This window comes from Camelus bactrianus, chromosome 12 (assembly GCF_048773025.1).
Source record: "Camelus bactrianus isolate YW-2024 breed Bactrian camel chromosome 12, ASM4877302v1, whole genome shotgun sequence".
NCBI lineage: Eukaryota > Metazoa > Chordata > Mammalia > Artiodactyla > Camelidae > Camelus > Camelus bactrianus.
The window spans coordinates 17,665,447-17,687,278 of record NC_133550.1 but is presented as its reverse complement, the minus strand read 5'-3'; the positions used below and the strand labels follow the sequence as shown (position 1 = coordinate 17,687,278).

The 21,832-nt window shown below is 37.6% G+C and overlaps 1 protein-coding gene across 1 annotated transcript; it reads right to left on the bottom strand.

Annotated features, from left to right (window-relative positions):
• Positions 1–11,625: 11,625 nt before the first annotated feature.
• Positions 11,626–20,636, bottom strand: LOC123619500 (olfactory receptor 5BS1-like). The gene is given in 2 exon segments (XM_074374964.1): positions 11,626–13,157; positions 13,159–20,636. Coding segments are annotated over 2 exon segments (933 nt in total). The 5' UTR covers positions 13,759–20,636; the 3' UTR covers positions 11,626–12,824.
• Positions 20,637–21,832: the final 1,196 nt, after the last annotated feature.

Genomic DNA, 21,832 nt, shown 5'->3' with positions numbered 1-21,832 from the left:
AATTTATTTCTCCTACTTCTTTTAACTTTTTAATATGGCTACTGAAGTGTTTAAATAATGTATGTGGCTTGCATTATATTTCTACTGGACAGAACTACCTCAGAGCATTAAGTTGGATTCGACTGGAAAGATTAGAAAGGGCCTACAAAACAGAATAAACACATTACCATTAGAATCTGTTTATAATCTACAAATCACACTTGTTATTTTGTCATCACAACAATTCTGTAAAATTTTATTTTATAGACTTAAGAAATAAGTGACTCACTTAATGTCATAGGTGAAAACACTCCTTTAATATGTATTTATTTTTTGCTATGTGCCACACGATGTAACTAAATCCTGAAAGTCAGAGATCCCAAAGGAATTGTTTGTGGATTCAAGGACTCAGTCTGTAGAAACACATCTCAACACATATTTGCAATAAAATGTAACAGATGCTAAAATGGAGGAATATACTCTGTACTGGGAGCAAAGAAGTGAACCATGCATGGGAGGGAGGTCAGAGAAGGCCTCACAGAAATCTTGAAGTAGAGAAGAATGGAGAGGACTCAATTAATGAGAAAGAGAAGAACGTGCTAGGCATGCAGTTGGGACAGGGCATAGACCATATTCTGGATCAGATCATGGGGTATGTAGAGGAAGTGAGAGCCAGGATTTGTATCTCAGGTCCTGGAACTAAATTCCGGGGTTCTTTTCACTGATGTTACCATAGGTGAGAAATATAAAGGTGTGTTCATCTGGATAGGCTAAAAATACCAGTATCTCAGTGGTTTAACTTAATAAAGGCTTATGTTTCATATAAGTGACAGTGTGTAGCAGGTTGATTGGGGCCAGTGAGTAGGTGTCTGCTCCTTGACATCATAGAAGGACCAGGCTTCTTCTATCTTGTGGCTCCACCATCTCCTGTTACTTTGGAGTCATGCAATCTGTGGGCCTCAGAGAAGGGAGGAAATTTGCGGCTGACTTGTTGGAGATACCAGGGGCCAGCCCTGGAAGTGTGTACATTATTTTCACCCCATTTCCTTAGCCAGAATTCAGGTGCATGGTCATATGGCCCCACCCAACTGCAGAGGTGGCTGGAAAGGAAAGTGTGTGCACTCTAGTAGAAAAGGAAATGGGGTTTAATGAACAATTAGCATTGCCTCTGTCACACATATCATTAAACTAAATTCAAGTAAACCAAGCACATAAACCTGATTTTACTTGAAAGAGATATTTGGGGAAAGCTGGCAGATTATATCAAAAAAGAAAAGAAAAAGGAGGTAAAATAGTAGTCTTTGGCCTGACGGCACAATAGTGGGTCATTAATATTTAATAAACATCTACTTTATGCCAGAACTTTGTCTTAAACATCACAGAGGAAAATGTAGAATACCTTTATATTTAGCTTATTAGCTATAATGTGCCATCTCTTTAGCTATCAGTGAACAAACTGTGAGGTGTAGATATGATCTCAGCATAGGTTTAGAGGCATTCAGTGAGCCAAAAGGCAAAATTAGGTATTGGGCTCTGGCCTTAGACTTATAATCTGGTGCACCTGTCACCAGAGTGGTACTTTACCTTTTACAGTAATATATGGATAATTCCAAACTCCTACGTAATGTTACAAGGTGGAGTAACTAAATATGCAGTGAGTAGCAGGTAGATGATTCCATCTTTTTAAGACTTTCTCGTGGAAGAGTTTCAAGATCATCTTTGAAAGCGAAATGAAGGAAGAGCATCTTGGATAGAATCAGAAGACAGTAACATATGCTTTGGGATGAAGAACACACAGATGTGGAGGTGCTTATCTAGAGTAGAGAAGAAATGAAATGGGGAAATTGATAGAAAGATTAGAATAGTGGGTCAAGGATTTTTAATTTACCATGTCAAGTAATAGAGAGTCACTGTACTTAGTGTTATAAAGAAGTGATATACCTGATGGGTCTAATTATATCATTCTAAGGAGACTTGGCCATCCAGGGCTGCCCCGTTGATAGAGTTCAGAACAACAGAGTGGGATGAGTTGAGTCCAAAGCCAGATTCTAGTGTGTGGAGTACAGAGCTCCTTAGGACACAGCAGTGTTCTTCCTGGGACTCAGGGAGAGGTCCCAGACATTTAAGGTTCCAAGTTCTCTGTAGGACTTCAAAAGTCCTTAAGAGACTCAATCTGTTGCCTCTCAGCCTTGGCTCCTTCATTTCTGAACTCTTGTTCTGCCATGGTTTGAATAAGAAAGTATAATGCAGGTGTTTACCAGTTTCGGATTATTTTATAAAAGTTTCTTTATTAGTCAGTTGATTGTAATGAATTGTCAGCTTGGCTTATAAAAAGCCAGTTCAGCTATAATAAACCATATTTTCAATTGCTAATTAGGAGCTAATCACCATTTATGACACTGCTGTTCTTCTATTCAAAATTTTGAAGCTTGATGTCAGAGATGAATTTTCTACCAGCAGGGCAGTGGAGTTGTTTGCTTCCTCTGTGTCCATGACTATATAGAAAAGAGGAAGGTTGAGGGAACTGTCAGGTTAGGACTCCTGTGGAGAGAAAAGGTAAGGGTCCCCTAGTCAGTAGTTAATAATTGTAACTGGTACTTGTAGAGCACTTTACAGTTGGCAAAGTGCTTTTGTGTACATGTGATCTTCACAACTCAGGGAGATAGATAAATCATCTTTATCCCTGGTTTACATCTAAGGAAATAGTGGTTCAGACATTTAAAATTTCTTTCTTTTTATTTCTGTAATCCTGGGCAGATTTATGTATATATACCTGTTTCCTAATCAATAAGATGAATGTCATTATACCTATTTTGTAGTGTTGTTGTGAAGAATAAATGAGGTGATGTAAATTGCCAACTAAAAATTATCCCTCGCCACCTGACACTATAAGGATTAGGTCATGAGCCACTGCAGTCGCTGACTTTCAACACACCCGGAAAGGAGTTCAGGGCAGAGATCAGGAATACTCTGCTCTGGAAAAAACTGGCAGAACAGGCCTTCAGATAGTTAGGTATTTTCAGGAGAAGATTTTATGAGCCTAATTTCTTGCATCTTTTCATATCTAGAAAAGCACTAAAATCGTTAAAGGAGACACCTGCTCCTTGTGACTAGCAGCAGCCTTTTTGTGACTAGCAGCAAACTTCTGCCAAAATGTGTGCTTGATTGCATATATTCCCCTTCACCAAAATCACATATATGCTGACCTCCCCTCTACCTCTTCAGAGCAGTTCCTCAGAGCTCTCTGAGGGGCTGTCTCCTGGGCTATAGTCCTCATTTTGCCCCAAATAAAAATTAACTTACAACTCTCACATTGTGCATTTTTTTCAGTTGTCAAAATAAATAGCTTAATACATAGTGAGAAGTCAATCAGTGATAAGACCTCGAAATTAAAGCTGGATACTGGGTGAAAAAAGGACTTTAGTGGGGTGATGGACAGAGCAAATATGGGATGAAAAATAAATTTTATTCCTGAGTTTCACTGCGATAGACAAATTTGGTTGGATTGGAGTTAGCTGAAGGTGTGGATAGCAGAGTGAGATGCTTTAACTGGAGATTAGCGTGGGGCTTGCAGTTGTTGGTAATAACTAGATATAAGGTATGACTGTGAGAGTGAGTAGCTGATGTTGTGGACAATATCATTCAAGGTAAGAGAAAGTCAAGGAGCTGAGAGGCTGGGTATTAGCAGGGATAGTAATAGAAATATTTAACTACCAGTACTAGCATGGGCATGGATCCATCAAGATGAATTTAGCCTATAGCGCTGTGCAGAGTTCTGAGGGCACCAGTGGCTATGAAAATATTTCAGTAGTTTAATGATCATACTTGTGCAATCTAACCCACAGCGTAAGATGGATTGTCCACGTGGATAGCGAAGTCCTTAGGAATGATGATGGGGTTACAGGGAGTGAGATAGCAAGCCAGTTGATGGAGTCCTTAATGAAAGAATGATCAGGACTGTGGTCGGTGATAATCACAAGGAAAGGTAGTGTGTGGAATGGCTTGATGGCATGTGCTTCAAAGGAGCAGGACATTATTTAGGGAGGAAGGAGGAAAGTGGTACTTGAGGCAGCAATGAAGAGCAAAGAGAATATTTACTCCACTTCTAACCCTAGAGGGCGTAAACGGTGGCTTTCAAATTGTATATATTGTATACAAAAAAATTTGAAAAAATACACATATTTGAAAGCTATCATTTATATAACTGAAATAAAACTTTCATGGAATGATATGTTTAATATTCCATTACTTTATTTTAAAAGTTTTCTATTTGCTATCCACTAAACTGATTTCATAAACCACTCATGGGGTGCAATTAACCATTTGAAAAGCATTGCTATATAAGTTGTAGGAGAAAAAACAGCTACCTATTGAGAGGACTTGCAAGGGAAGCATCCTTTTTCCTCAAGGAGTAGCCAGGTTTCAATTAGAAAAAGGAGGTTAAAGAAACATCTAGCAAAGAGTTTGAAGGATATAGAGGTGTCTTAGTCTGTTCGGGCTGTTGTAACAAAATGCCATTGACTGGGTGGCTTATAAAGAACAAACATTTATTTTTCACAGTTCTAGAGGTTGAGAAGTCTAAGATCAAGGCACTGATAGATTCAGTGTCTGGTGGGAAACTGCTTTCTGGTGTCTTCTTTCTTGTCTTCACATGACGGGAGGGGTGAGGGGGCTTTATAAGGGCATTAATCCTATTTATGAGGGCTCTTCCCTCATGACCTAATCACTGCCCTGAAGGCCACCTCCAAATACCATCACATTGGGATTAGGTTTCAACATATGAATTTTGGGAGGGCACAAGCATTCAATCTATAGTGAAGGAATTTGTTGATGACAGATCCTGAATTCTAGGGGTGGTTTTAGAGTCTGATTCAAATTAGGCAGTGTAGAAAACTGTGATAGGGTAAGAATATCTATGATGAGGGATGATCTGGAGGCCAAGGATTCTTGTGGTGAGTGTTGTAAACAGAGACATAGGACGTGATGGGATTAGTACTCTCAGGGGGAGGTGAATAATCAGTTCTAATTATAGCCCCCTTCTTGGGACTGGTCTAGTCAGCTTGTCAGTGGTGAGATGAGGTGTAAAGGTTGGTTAGCATGAGTAGATGAAGTGTGTGTGGTAGAATGAGGATCTCACTAGAGATGTGCTGAGCTCTTAGACACTTTTTCAATTCTATTGTGGACAGAGTTAAGACTAGAAGGGCTATCTTTACATGGCAATGGTGGTGATGGTGTCAAGGCTTAAGGAATTCTGTGACTTTCCCTTAAATCCTATTGTCCTTGATATTGAAGGTGTGGGAAGGACTGGCCTCAAAAGGAGGTAACAGTTTCTTGTGTACTCTTTAAGTAAGAAAATTTTAATTTAAAAGACAGTGCTAAATTGTAGGGTGGCCACAAAGTTGTGCTAGAAATAGCACTAAACTAAGAACCAAAAGATTTGTCTTTATTTCTGGCTGTGCTTCCTGGTGACAGATCAGAGCCTTAACATCATCTATCGAGTTGGTATAATTCTTTTCCTTAAAAGCTGTTGTGAGGACTAAATTAAGTAAAAATATAGGCATATGGTGTAAAACTTATAAAGCACTATTGAAAGGCAAGATGTTGGCAATTGGCATTACTTGGCAGAAGTAATCTGTAGTCAGTGCAAATAGTGGCTCAAGTGCTGGCAGCTGGCAGTTGGTGACAGCTGGTGTTGCAATCAGGGTAAGACTAGATGTTTTATAAGATTTAAAGTTTTTTTTTTTGTTTTTTTGTTTTTTGTTTTTTTTTTTTTTTTGATGGTGGGACACAACTTAGAGACAGAGGGAAGGCAGAACTCTTTGTTTCAAACCAGAGAAGGCTGTCACACAGGGTCACAAAGGGGTTTGCACCTGAGGATAGATAACAGTAAGCTGGAACTGCAGGAAATGCTTATATATGGCAAACAGTATTGAGTTAGCTAGATTTCATAGGCTGCTTTGGGATTGGGTATTTTGAATCATTCTTCAGGCCTAAGAAAGAAGGATCTGTCCCTGGGTGTGGTTATCTAGGGGCCTCTGGCAGTTGGGTATGTATGTATTGTAACTCAGGAGTGTTAAGAGCCTGATAAGGGAAGTAGTTGGGATGGGGGTTTGACAAATTGCAAGTTAAGGGGAAGAGAAAATTTTAGTCATGACAGCAAGACTAGGTCAAGACAGCACTTATGAAATATCATGTTACCCTGGGACAGCTTCAAAGTGGTGTAACCTCAAATTGCCCTTTTTAATAGTACAGAGACTTACTCTAAGCAGACTTCTCATTGACATAGTATAGTTTCTTAATTTAGTTATTTTTTAAATTGAAGTATAGTTGATTTACAACATTAGTTTCAAGTGTACAACACAGTGATTCAATATTTTTATAGCTTATACCCCATTTAAAGTTATTATAACATATTGGCTATATTCCCTGTGCTGAATAATATATCCACATTGCTTATTTATTTTATACCTACTAGTTTGTATGTCTTAATCCCCTTCCCCTATCTTGCCCCTCCTCTCACCTCTCTCCCCACTGGTAACCACTAGTTTGTTCACTGTATCTCTGATGCTGCTTCTGTTTTGTTATATTCATTCGTTTTATTTTCAAGATTCCACTTATAAGTGAAAACATACAGTATTTGTCTTTCTCTGTCTGACTTTTGTCACCAAGCATAATACTCTCTGGGTCCATCTATGTTGTTACAAATGGAAAATTTTCATTCTTTTTTATGGCTGAGTAAAATGCCACAGCTTCTTTATCCATTCATCAGTTGATGGACACTTAAGTTGCTTCCATATCTTGGCTATTGTGAATAACGCTGCCATGAACATTAGGGTACAATTTATCTTTTCAAATTAGTGTTTTTTTAATTTTCTTTGGATATATACCTAGGAGTGGAATTGCTGGATCATATGGATCAATTTACTTTCTTACCAACAGTGTACAGGGTTTCCTTTTCTCCACATCCTCACCAACATTTATTTGTTGTCTTTTTGATGATAGCCATTCTGACGGGTGTGAGGTGATAACTTATTGTGGTTTTGATTTGCAATTCCCTGATGATTAGTGATGTTGAGCATCTTTTCATGTGCCTATTGGCCATCTGTCTGTCTTCTTTGGAAAATGTCTATTCAGGCAGTGTGCCCATTTCGAATCAGGTTGTTTTTTTGAAACTGAGTTTTATGAGCTCTTTATATGTTTTGGATATTACCCCTTATCAGACACACCATTTACAAATATTTTCTCCCAATTAAGTAGATTGTCCTTTTGTTTAGTCCGTGGTTTCCTTCACTGTGCAAAAGCTTCTGAGCTTAATTAGGTCCCATTTGTTTATTTTTGCTTTTGTTTTTCTTGCCTTAGGAGACAGATCCAAAAACAATCTAAGACTTATGTCAAAGAGTGTACTGCCTATGTTTTCCTCTAGGAGTTTTATGAGTTTTGGTCTTACATTTAGGTCTTTATCCATTTTGAGTTTGTTTTTGTATACGGTGTGAGAAAATGTTCTAATTTCATTCTTTTACATGTAGCTGTCCAGTTTTCCCAGCACTAGTTATTGAAGAAACTTTTTTTCCCATTGTGTATTTTTCCATCTTTTCATGGATTAACTGACCATATGTGTGTAAGTTTATTTCTGGGCTCTTATTCTGTTCCATTGATACATATATCTGTTTTTGTGCCAGTCCAATACTGTTTTGATTACTGTAGCTTTGTGGTACAGTCTGAAGTCAGAGAGCATGATAATTCTAGTTTTGTTCTTCTTTCTCAAGATTGCTCTGGCTATTCTGGGTCTTTTGTGATTCCCTGTAAATCTTAGGATTGTTCTAGTTCTGTGAAAATGTTATGGGTATTTTGATAGAGAGTACATTAAATTTGTAGACTGTTTTGGGTAGTATGGTCATTTTAACAGTATTAACTCTTCTAGTTCATGAACATGGGATATCTTTCCATTTATTAGTATCATTTTTACCTTCCTTCATCAGTGTCATATTTTTCAGAGTACAGGTCTTTCACCTCCTTAGTTAAGTTTATTGCTCAGTATTTTATTCTTTTTGATGTAATTTTGACTGGGATTGTTTTGTTGCTTTCTCTTTTTGATAGCTTATTATTACTGTATCTAGAAGCAACAGATTTCTGTTATGTTAATTTTGTATTCTGCAACTTTACCGAATTCATTGATGAGTTCTAGTAGTTTTCTAGTAGCGTCTTTAGGATTTTCTATGTATAGTATCATGTCATCTGCAAACAGTGACAGTTTTACTTCTTCTTTTCCAATTTGGATTCCTTTTATTCTTTTTTCTTGTCTGATTGCTGTGGCTAGGCCTTCCAACACTATATTAAATAGAAATGGTGAGAGTGGTCATCCTTGACTTGTTCCCAACATTAGAGGAAAAGCTTTCAACTTTTCACCATTGAGTATGATGTTAGCTTTGGTTTTGTTATGAATGGACTTTATTATGCTGAGATATGTTCCCTCTATACCAAATTTGTTGAGGTTATGGGTTTATCGTGAATTATGTTGAATTTTGCCAAATTCTTTTTCTTTTTCTATTAAGGTGATCATGTGATTTTTATCCTTTGTTTCGTTAATGTGGTATATCACATTGATTAATTTATGGATATCAAACCATACTTGTATCCCTAGAATAAATTCTACTTCATCATAGTGTATGATCCATTTTGTATATTGTTGAATTCAACTTGATAATATGTTGTTGAGGATTTCTGCATCTATATTAATCATGGATATAGCCTATAATTTTCTTTTTTCTTTTTGTAGTGTCTGTGTCTTGTTGTGGTATCAAGGTAATGGTGACCTCATAGAATGAATTTGATAGTGTTCTGTCCTCTCCAATTTTGGGGAGTAGTTTGAGAAGGATAGGTATTAGCTCTTCTTTATATGTGTGGTGTATTTCCCATGTGAAGCTATCTGCTCCAGACTTTTGTTTCTTGGGAATTTTTTGATTACTGATTCAATTTCAATACTAGTAATCAGTCTGTTCAGATTATCTATTTCTTCCTGATTCAGTTTTGGAAGACTGTATGTTTCTAGGAATTTATCAATATCTTCTAGTATGTCCAATTTGTTGGTATGTACCTGTTTGTAGCTTTCTCTTATGATTGATTGTAACTCTGTGATGTTACTTGTAATTTCTCTTCTTTCATTTCTTATTTTATTTGAGTCCTCTCTCTTTTTTTTCTTAATGAGTCTGGCTAAAGGCTTATCAATTTTGTTCATCTTTCCAAAGAAGCAGCTCTCGGTTTCATTGATCTTTTCTATTTTTTGTCTCTATTTTATTTATGTCCTCTCTGATCTTTATTATTTCCTTCCTTTCACTGACTTTGAGCTTTGTATTTTCTTTTTTTTCTAATTTCTAATTGGTAGTTTAAGTTGTTTGAGATTTTTCTTGTTTCTTGAGGTATTCCCATATCACTATAAATTTCCCTCTTAGAACTGCTTTGCTGCATCCCAGATTTGGAAAGTTGTGTTTTTATTTTCATTTGCCATAAGATATTTTCTAATTTCTTCTTTGATTTCTTCATTGACCCACTGGCTTTTTAGTAGCATGTTGTTTAGTCTCCACGTGTATGTGTTTTTTCCATTTTTCTTCCAATAACTGATTTCTAGTTTTATGCAGTTGTGGTTGGAAAATATGCTTGATATAATTTCTATCCTATTAAATTTGTTGAAACTTGCTTTGTAACCTAGCATGTGAGGTATCCTACAGAAAGTTCCATATGCACTTGAAAAGAATATGTATTCTGCTATTTTTGAATGGAATGTCCTGTAGATATCTATTAAGTCCAACTAGTCTAATGTGTCATTTAAGGCCATTGTTTTCTTATTGATTTTATGTCTGGATGATCTGTCCACTGATGTAAGTGGGGTGTTAAAGTCTCCTATTATTGTATTGTTGTTAATTTCTCCCTTTATGTCTGCTAGTATTTGCTTTATATATTAAGATGCTCTTATATTAGGTGCACATATGTTTATAATAGTTATATACACTTCTTATTTTGATGCCTTTATCATTATATTATACCTTTCTTTGACTTTTGTTATAACTCTGTTTTAAAATCTACTTTGCCTGATATGAGTATTGCTACTCCAGGTTTCTGTTTACATTTGCATGGAATGTCTTTTTCCATTCCTGCACTTTCAGTCTGTGTCTTTATCTCTGAAGTAAGTCTCCTGTAGGCAGTATATAGATGGATCTTGTTTTTTATGCAATCAGCTGCCCTATATTTTGATTGGAGCATTTAGTCCATTGATATTTAAAATGATTATTGATAAGTATGTACTTATTAATATTTTGTCACTTGTTTTCTAGTTGTTTTTTGCAGTTCTTCTCTGTTCTTTTCTTCTTCTTTTAGTCTCTTCCTTCATGGTTTGATGATTTTCTTTAGCAGTATGCTTGTTTTCCTTTCTCTCTAGTTTTTGTGTAGCTATTGGAGGTTTTTGATTTGTGGTTACCATAGAATTTATACATGTTGACCTATTATAACTTATCTACTCATTTTAATCTTGTGGTCATTTAAGTTCAAACACATTCTAAAAGCTCTACATTTTTTTACTCCTCCCACCCAGTTTTGTATTTTTTGATGTTATATTTTACATCTTCATGCCTATCCCTTACCTATTTGTTATAATTATAGGTGTTTTTTTTACAGTTCATCTTTTGGTCTTCATACTAGCTTATTTAAGTGGGTGATCCATAGCCTTACTATATATTTGCCTTTACCTTTTATCTTTCCTGTAATTTCTATTTCTTATTGTAGCCTTCTCTTTTTCGTTAAGGAAGACCCTTTAACACTTTGTAAGGTCAGTTTAGTATTGATAAACTCTTTTAGTTCTTGCTTGTCTGAGAAGCTCTTTATCATTCCTTTAATTTCGAATGATAACCTTGCTTCAAGGAGTATCCTAGATTATAGGCTTTTCTCTTCAGCACTTTAAATATATTATGCCACTCACTTGGCCTGTGAAATTTCTGCAGAAAAAAGTTATCACCTGATAACTTTATGGGAGTTCCTTTGTATATGACTCTTCTTCTCTTCCTGCCTTTAAAATTATCTCTTTAATTTTTGGCATTTTAATTATGATAAGTCTTAGTGTGGGCCTTTTTCATTTCATCTTCTTTGGGATGCTTCTGTACCTGGACATCTGTTTCTTTCTTTAGGTTCAGGACATTTTCAGCTATAATTTCATCAAATACATTTTCTACCCCCCTTTTCTCTCTCTTTTCCTTGATGTATGCTTGATGTTGTCATAGAGGTCTCTTAAACTATCCATATATTTTTTTTTAATTTTTAATTTTTTTTTGGTGAAGGGAGGTAATTAGGTTTATTTGTTTATTTATCTTTAGAGGAAGCACTGGCGATTGAACTCAGGACCTGATGCATGCTAAGCATGAGCTCTACTGCTTGAGCTATACCCTCGCCCCTCTTATTTTTTAAATTTGTTTTTCTTTTTGCTGTTTTAATTGGGTTGTTTCCATTATTCTATTTTCCAGATCACTTATGTGTTCTGTATCACTTAATATACTGTTAATTCCCTCTAGTGTTATTTTTCATTTCAGTATTGTATTCATCAGCTTTGACTGGTTCTTTTTTATATTTTCTAGTCTTTTGTTAAAATTCTCCCTCTGTTCATTCTTTTTTTTTTTTTTTTTTTTTTTTTTAGTTTACATTAGGGTTCACTCTTGATGTTCTATGGGTTTTGACAAATGCATAATGACATGTAGCCACTATAGTATCATACAGAATAATTTCATTGCCCTAAAAATCCCTTGTGCTCCATCTATTCATTTCTCCCTCCCTCTTCCCAAGCCCCTGGAAACCACAATCTTTTTATTGTATCTGTAGCTGTGTCTTTTCCAGAATGTCATTTGGTTGGAATCATACAGTTTGTAGCCTTTTCAGACTGGCTTCTTTAATTTAGTAATATGTCTTTTAAGTTTCTTCTATGTCTTTCATGGCTTGCTAGATCAGTTTTTTTATTGCACATATATTTTTTAATTTACATATGGTTTCTAAGAATGTTTAAAGCTTTAGCTTTTTAAACTTACATAGTTATCAAAGGAATAAAGTCAACCACAAAGTAAGAATTAACTCAAAAAGATACCTACACCTTGCTATTAACAGCAATATTATTTATAATTGCCAAGATATGGAAGCATCCTAAGTACACATCAAAAGTTGAATAGATAATGGAGATGCAATATATATATATAAATAAATATATTGGAACCCAACAGTTGGATAATACCTACCCACATTGGTGAAGGCAATCTTCTTTACTGATTCAAATGCTAATCTCTTCTGGAAATACCATAATAAACACACCTACAAATAATATTTTGAGAGTTATCTGGGCATCTCTTAATCTAACCAAGTTGACACATAAAATTAATCATCACACCAGCCTACATGCAGGTACATTTTAATGCTAGTGAATACCACTAGATCTGGTAAGTGGATGGCTCTGTCTCCATTCTGGAGTGTTATATATATCTGATTTCTTCTTTGTTGTAGGCTCCTTTCTTTATCATGTACCTTTATGAAAATGCCCAAAAAAGGGTCAGCATTTTGGCAAGAGACCCTGTCCTGCTCATCTGTGTCAACCCTGCTATCTCCTCAGATTATTTTGCAAAGGGCTGCTAGATAGGGGCCTGTAAATCAAACTCTTTCCCCCAGCACCCCCTTTTGGGGGAAATTTATTTACTTTGAAGTCCAAACAAATACTTGAATTTATTTGTAATCTGTCTTCCCCAAGTGCTCTGTGACTATAAAAATCTTTCTCCTATAGAGATAAATTTTCTATTTCCTGAGCAGAGTCACACAGCTTTTTCTTACCCTGTGGCACACGTTTGTTGCCTCAGCATCCTCTGCAGAGCTGCCTTCACCTCCTGGTTCTTGAGGCTATAGATGAGGGGGTTCAGCAAGGATGTGATCACACTGTACTGAATGGAGACCACTCGCTCCAACGCTGAGCCTGAGGCGGGACTGATGTACCTGAATAGAGCTGTCCCGTAGAACAAGAGCACAACAGTGAGGTGGGAGGAGCAGGTGGAGAAGGCTTTGCCTTGGCCCTCAGAGGAGCGAATGTTCAGAATGGCAGATATGATTCTGGAGTAAGAGAACAGGATCAGGGGAAGTGTCAGCAGTCCCAGAAATGCACTCACTGGACCCTGACAGAAGGAACTCATTGGCAGTGGGATCAGTACAGGACAGAGGGAATAGTGAAGGTAACTCACAGCAAAAATGGGAGATGATGTTGGACCCACAGAAATATAACTTGTGGATGAAAAGATTATTTACTAGTGAATTCAGAAACCCTATCACCCATGCTACTCTAACCATTGTAGTACAGAGAGGCCTGTTCATGACAACGGTATAGAGCAGAGGGTGACAGACAGCAGCATAGCGGTCATAAGCCATGGCAGAGAGAAGACTGGCTTCAGCACACCCAGAGAGAAGAAAAAAGAAACTCTGGGTAATGCAGCCCCACACTGAGATGCTTTTCTTCTGAGACAGGAAGTTCTGTAGCATTTGGGGCATGGTAACTGAGGAGAAGCAGATATCTAGGAAGGACAGGTGTCCGAGGAAGAAATACATGGGGATGTGGAGGTGAGAATCCCATCTGATCACCAGGATCATCACCAGATTCCCCATCAGTGTCAGGAGGTAAATCCCCAGGAACAGCACAAAGAGCAGAGCCTGGATGTGAGGGGCAGCAGACAGCCCAAGAAAGATGAACTCAGTGAAGAAACTGAAGTTGTTCATAGTTGTTTAGAAATGTCATACCTGGAAAGAAATCAAGTATTACAGAATCTGAGTAATTTCTAGTGATCAGAATATCATCCCCACTCCCTGAAACTTCTCAGGCAATACTTCTTTCAGCTTAAAAATAGAAAAGGAAAAGAAGTTGAGTAATTCCAATTGTGATTTTTATGAGTTGAATTCTGCCCCACCCCCACCCCCCAAAATATGTTGAAGTCCCAACCCCCAGTACCTCAGAATGTGACCTGATTTGGAAATAGTCATTGCAGATGTAGTTAAGATGAGATCATACTGGAGTAGGGTGGGCTCTTAATCCAATATGACTGATGTTCTTATCAGAGACAGGAGAGACCCTAGTGAAGTAGACACACAGAGGGAGGACAGCCATGTGACAACAGCAGAGATTGGAGTGGTGCATCTGCAAGTCAAGGAAGCCAAAGATTGACAGCCATCACCAGACCTAGAGGCAATCAAGGATTCTTCCTTACAGGTTTCAGGGTGAGTGTGGCCCTGCTGACAGCTTGATGTCAGACTTGCAGCTCCTAGAACTGTGAGACAATAAAATCTATTATTTTAAGCCACCCCGTTTCTGGTACTTTGTTATATCAGCCCTGGGAAATTAATATAGTGACTTTAAGGGTTTCTACCTTCCTTGGCCCTCCCCAACAGGTCTCACTGATTCTGTCAGTGAACACAGCAAACATCTTTGGAACCTAAATCAGATTACATGATTTAACCATTAAGAGTATACTTATGGCGGGGAGGGTATAGCTCAGTGGTAGAGTGCACACTTTGCATCCACCAGGCCCTGGGTTCAATCCTCAGTACCTCCATTAAAAATAAACAAACAAACCTAATTATCCCCCCCCCCAAAAAAAAATTTTTTTTTAAAGAGTATACTTATGAGAACAAACAGGATGCTTCAAATGAAATTGTTTCAGAAAAGACATTTTTCCAAGTGTTTTTATATTTAGATTTGGATCTTAAAGCCAGAAACTATAGCATTCACCATCTTATCATAGACATCCTGAGATTTGGAAGATGTGGAAAAGGGACTTGAATGATGCTAGCAGAGGTTGCAAGAGGCTTTCCAAACATTTCAGGATCCCTTCAAGGGTACCCCATCTCTCTAAATGCATACTAGCAAAGCTGGAAACGTATTTGTGGGACTGGGTTGGGGTGCCTCAGGATCATTTCCTCTGTTCTTCAGGCCAGTAAGGTTGGGCTGTCAGGCATCTCAGAGTGGGAGGACAGAGGCTCAAAGAGATGAAGTGACTTGCTCCACATTACATAGAATTGAACTGAATTCTCTGTTCTCAGTCCAGTGTTCCTTCCACCACAGCACTCCCAGCAGATGGACAACATATATTTTGAGTCATTTAAAGTATATTTAGAGGAATGTGTAGTTATAGCTTACACATAGCACTGTGTCTAAAATTAAAAAAGCTAGACCCAAAAACTGAAAGCTATGTGAACTTGAGCAAGAGACTTAACTCTTCTGAAGGTCAATTTTCACATCTATAAATTGGAGCAATTATATCTATCTCATATGGTTGAGATGAACTTACTTAAAAGTGATTTTTAATGATTGAAGACAAATACCTGGAACTAACTCTGACATTAACTTATTTGGAGACATTGATCAAATCACTTTAATCTTACACTACCTTGGTTTTAGCTTATGACCTGATAATCAAGTCCTTATTAAGTATTTCATTTCCTTCTATCACTTTGCTCCTGTTGTCATTGCATTTTACTGCCTCAAAAATGTCTAGACCAGGACTTTTACCTGTGTTCACATTTTTCACTGCGACCTGAACTGGAATATTACAACTACTACCTTCCCAGGAGTCTTCTCAGAACTAGTCTCAACACCCACAGACATTCTCTCTCCTCAGTTCATTTTACTCTTGCTCTTTTATAAATTCTTTTACCAATGACATAAATAGGAAAGCTAGAGGAAATTCAAGAGAAAGGAAGCATTTGGGAAAATGTTCAACTTAACTATTCTTTTAAAGTAAAATAAAGCAAAAATATGGATCCATTTTTGTGGGTTTTTTTCAAAAAAAATTTACACTAATAATCCTAGGAAGACTGGTGAGTGTGACATCTACACATTGTTGATGGCATTGTAAATTGCACACTTTGAGTTAGGAGTCCTACAAGGTCTAGTATTTATGCTAAAACTAAAACTCGAAAGACTAAAATGTGACATGTAGAACAATGCACACTGCATTTTTGTATGTTCTATAAAAACCAGAAACAGTTTAATATCTCCTGGAATGTCTAAACACCAACTGGATAGAATATGTAGACAATAAAGTGATAATAACAAGGCCTATGTGGCAACATGGAAACATACCAATAGTAGCTGCAAAAACTAAATATTAAATTTCTATTTGGTATGATTAGAACTGGTCTTCAAGACTCTTTTCGCCATATTTTTCCTTAAAATTCCAGCTCCCTTTTCCTTTCAAACACCCCCATCAAATCCCCAGCTTTAACTGCACCCAGTAAACAACAGAATTCCTTCCCTTTCTCTTTTAATGAGGCACCCAAACAATGTAGTTGTTCTGAAAACATTCTGCTTAGTTTTAAGATCGATTTACTAAAGGAGATAAGGGAGCCCCACCAACGATGACATCCCCTAGATCTGACTCATCTTTCTGGCTACCAAGATCACTCTTCCTTGGGAAGTTCAGACGGCTTAGTGGGAGGGAACAGAGTGAGCTGACCAGGATCACAGGGAAGAATTCTAGGGTAAGGAACAATGAACAAACTGTTCTAGGTGGAAGAGGAGCTTTGATAGAAAGAAACTGACTACGTAAAAGACAGAAAGGAAAAGAGTTAAGAAGGTGCCCAGCTATGCCCTTCTATCCCTAAGCACATGGAGATTTCCCAATATCCTTTGGGAATATTTGTAGACCCTGGCATTGGCTTTTCAGATAAAGAAAACTTCCATTCTCATTCCCAGTTCTAAATCAGAGCAAAGGTGTTAATTGAGGGGAAATCTCCACCTCTGAAACTTTCTAAGAGACTGCATTGCCATTCTGTCCTCTCCACAGATTTATTCTTATTTGGAGGCACGGAACAGAACTTCATGATCTGTTGTTATCCCTAAAGCCGTAAGATCTTAGAACTCAGTGAAAGTTATGCAAGAGAGAATAAGAAGGTCTCTTTCTGTTTCCTGTACTCCTGTGATGGTGCACATTTGAGGAAATGATCCTCCAGCCCTCCATCAGAATGCCTCCTGCCAGCTCCCCCATGCCAAAAGACGACCTGTTTCTCTTCAGGGACCAGGGACATGTAGGGAGGAGACAGAGAGATCCCAGATGGACAGAAGTGCACACAGATTAACATCTCATGAGATTCTACTCCCAGAAAAAAAGCTTGGTCTACTTGTTTACTTTGGCCACGTTATTTCCCTCATGACTATTTTTACTTCTTTTTAGTTGCCATAAGGAATTTTGGTTAAAATAGGATTCTTCCAACTTGTACAAACTTATGAAAGTTTCCTTTCTCACCCATATTTCTGAGCTGGACTGTTTTAAATCTGGCTCCTGTTTGGGGTTCTGAAGAGGACTGCCTACTGCCCCCACAGCTGGGCAAGTAGAATCAGAGAGAGCTCTAGCTAAACTCTGCAAAAAGTCCATTTTATTTCCTGACAGGTTCTAGGATCAGACCCTGTGTGGTCAGTTGTGGCTAGAGCCAAAATGGCCAGCTTCCTCTGCACTGGGACTTCCTGGACATGGCTAAAAGTAATCAGTTCTTGTCAGTCTCCCCATGGTAACCCACCTGAGTCCTGGAAGGGCTCCTGACCAGTCTGTAGGAGTCTTATATTCCTCCAGTACTATTCTCTTCGGCCATCTCTTGCCAAGATAGCCCTGGGAGAGGAGCAAGAGTAAGGACCCCAGGGAACCTGGGACTGCTCACTGGTCCCAGACGACAATAGTCAGAGTCACCTGGGACCTGGTGATGACTATGATTTGGAAGTGGGGGTGCAGAAAAATTTCCAGGAAGGGCACAAGGAACAATGCCAAATCTGACAAACAAAGCTCAGTCTAGGGCTTTTCAACCTCAGACATACAAGTGTATGCACAGAGAGGCACCAGTGTTCGTGTGCACGTGCACACACACACACGCCACCCACACACTCTCTGTATAAAGTCTAACATTCCCCTTTCCCTTTGTATTTACTCCAAACTCTATGAACTTCAGGTGTGCTATATTCTTTCTGCACATATTTATATCACATGGACCAATAAGGGAAATTAAAGCCATAAGGCAAGAACTCTTTAATTTTCTTGATTCCCCACTTATAAATGTATCCCTCTGCCCTTTCCTTGGTTGTAGTGGTAGAGGTACCTGCCTTTAATCCAAGACTAGCACCTGTAATTGTACTTTAACTTCCATCCCATCCTGGGCCTTCTCCTTCAACTATGCTATCTGTTTTTATCATCAATTTTTTCTTTCCCTTACTCATTTATACCAAGAATGTAAATGTATTGAAATATCTCCCATATTTAAAAGTATCCAGTTGACCCCATGTTTCACTGGAGCCTCTGATTTTTACATTACCTCACTCTACTTCTCTCAAAGCCACTTTTACTGAAAGTCTAACTTAACTATACTACCTTCCCAAGCTTTTCTTACTTCTCATGCTGTAGCACTGTCTTCTGCATCCACCATTCCTTTCCCCTTTTCCTTCTTGTTGCTAGTGACTTCTACAACCAGTATGACTTTTTCTCCTGATACTGGGACGCAAGAAGCATCACATTTCAGTCCTCATCTTTTGGATATTTGGACATCAAATCTCTAGATTCTTTACATAGTTAAGAAAAAGTTGGGGAAAGGGAATTATTATTCTTGAGCCATCATGAAAATAGACCTTATTCAGGCCTATGTTTGGAAGGAGTCTAGATTTCTTCCCCAACAGACAAGCTCAGGAGGAGGAATAGTTTCCATTAGTGATGGACACCTGGGCTTTGCTTCCTCATAGGTTGTAGGACCCCAATTATGAATGGAATGACTAGAAGTACTTATATTTCAAATAAGTAGCATAAAGGTATAAATAATCAATTCACGTTGCTTAAGGATCAGGCTTAGCGGTATCACATATTCTCGTAATGTCTTTTTCTGATTTTGGTACCAAGGTAACACTGGCCTCAGAAAATGAGGTGAGAAGTGTTCCCTCTTGTTCTATTTTTTGGAAGAGTTTGTGAAGAATTGGTCTAACTCTTGTGCATGCTAGTTTACTAGTAGCCCCACTACTAAACTGTGACCTTTCTATGCAATCTTTTGAATGCCACAGTGTTCAGTGCGGTTTTCCACTCTGGATGGTCATTACTTAAGTATCTCTCAGTCATGTGGAATCTCCTGGAGTTGTTCTCCTCACAGCTTCTCACAGCAGTGCTGCTTTGCTTGGTCCAGTTTCACGCTATGGTAAAAGCACAGCTTCATATTCAAACAAAGGCTCATGGGGATCTATATTCAAGTTTCTAGAATTATTTATCTATGTATCTCTTCTCACTGGCACACTGCTCCACAACTTTCTCTCTCTTTTTTCTTATTGAACGCAATCTCTGTCTCCTAAACTCAGCAACACTGCCATTTTCTGCTTGTTTTTCCTTCATGCATCCTGGTCTGAAAAGTGCCTCCAGTGAGAAAGGCAGGACAACAGTAGGGCTCACCTTACTTGTATCCTGTCTCTCAGGATTCAAAGTCCTGAGCGGTTTTCCAATAAGTGCAAACAGGCTTCCTTTTTCAGATACTTTGCTCATTTTTCTAGTTATTTATGGTGGAAGGGCAAATCTGGTACCAGTTACTATGTATGGCCAGACATGGAAATCCCATCAAATAGTGTTGAATGTCTCCTATGTCCTAGATATTGTTTTAGGTGCTTGAAATATAGTGGTAAGATACAGTCTTTGCTCTTTGGTTACGTTTGCTTGAGGAGGATAGAATATAAATATACATAAATATTGTTAGCTGGTGATATGTGGTAGAAGGGAGGGGAGAGCAGAATATTTAATATAGGATAACCAGGAAATAATTCTGTGGGAAGAATATGATTCAGGAAGGCCTACATAAAGGGGATGAACAATCCATATGCATATTCAGAGAAAAATGTGCCAGTGGAGGGAACAGCAAATGCAAAACTCTGGGGTGGGAAGAAATCTGGAGTCTTTGAGAAACAGTAAAAAGGTCAGTGTGGTTAGCGTGTAGCAGACGAGGGAGAAAACAGGAGAAATGAATTCACCAGGCTTATAAAAGCCAAATTATGTGGGCCTTGTAAATCCAGGGAGGAGTTTAGACTTTAAATAGTAGGAAGCCATTGATTTTTCTTTTTTTACCTCTTTAAAGGAATGATGTAATCTGTTTTATGATTTTTCTAAAAAGTTTACCTGGCTGGTTTCTTTTAAATAATAAGCTTTAAGGGACAATAATGAGTACAGTGAGGCTGATTAGGAAGCTATGTATTGCATTACTACAAGCTAGGCTAATATTCAGCCAGTATTCATAGCAGATAAGAAAGACAGCATCCATTTCTATCCACTGGGGGTCATTTTGATGGGCCTGTACTCATGCCTTACTGGTTATTAAATATTTGGAATATCAACCCTGAGTCCAGGTGGGAGAAGATGATGGCTTAAACTAGACTGGTAGAGGTGGAGGTGATAAGTGTCTAGACTCAGGATATATTTGTAGAGCAAAATGGATTTATTTATGTACTGAACATATGCTGGGAGAAAGTGAAAAAAGGAAGATGACTTTTAGGTTTTGGATGAATTATGGTACCATTAACCTAAGTCATCAGTTCAATTTGAACATGTTAAGTTTGAGATACCTATTAGGTAGCCAAGAGATAACCAAGGTAATGCAATATGAATCTGGAACTCTTAGGAGCAATCCAGGCTGGAGATACACACTTGGGATTCATAGATTTGAGGGCAATATTTAAAGTCAGAGAGTGCATGGGATAACCAGTGGCAGAGGGTAAATATAATTAGGAAGATGTGTTAGGAAAATTTAGGTACAATTGTCTGTTGGCATTTGGCAAATGAGTCTGTTTCTCGGATGCAAAGCTGTGAATGAAATTATAGTTTGGGGGAATCTTAAGATTAAAAATGATAGTTTAAGACCCAGGAATAGATGAGAATACCCTTCATAGTTTCCTCCCTACCCTTACGTAAGTCAGGAGAATCACTTAAAAGTTATGTTTCAAATCCTATTTACACAGCCTCTTCCTAACCCTAGTTGCAAACCTGCTGTTGAGAAATGATCCAAATAGTTAATTTGGCTCTTGACATTATTTTACCTTGGATATCTCTTCTTTGCTCCTCATCCATTTTTGCATCTAGCCCTGAATCTCTGAACCAAACAAGGGTCAGACTCTTGTAATTGTTCACTTGGAAGAGCCAAGAGAAATTCCAGATGAATAAAATTAAATGTAAAAAAAGCACACAAAAAACTAGAAGAAAAAATTTGGACACAGATGGTAAAGGACTTCTTAAGTTTAATAGCAGAGAAAAATTACACAAAAGGAAAGCTAGATATGACTACTTAACACAATTTTAAAAGTTGAAAAGTATCAGTAAAACAATAAACTGAAAAAGGTTGTAACAACTTATAGCAAAAAACTAATATCCTTCTTATTTAAACACATCATTCGAATAAAAAATTAATACTATGAATTCACTAAGAAAATAGGAAAATGGCATGCTAATAATAAAAGAGGAAATACCAATGTTTAACAAACATTTGAAAAGAAGAGGTAAAGTGTCACTATATGCCGATGACATGTTACTATATATAGAAAACCCTAAAAGGTCACACAGAAACTACTAGAGCTGTTCGAAGAATTCAACAAGGTAGCAGGTTAAAAGATAAACATTCAAAAATCAATTGCATTTCTTTAAACTAACGATGAATCAACAGAAGAAGAAAGTAAAGGAACAATCCCCTTTAAAATAGCACCCAAAGAAATAAAATACCTAGGAGTAAATCTAACCAAGGTGGTGAAAGAATTATACACAGAAAACTATAAACCATTGATGAAGGAAATTAAAGAAGACTT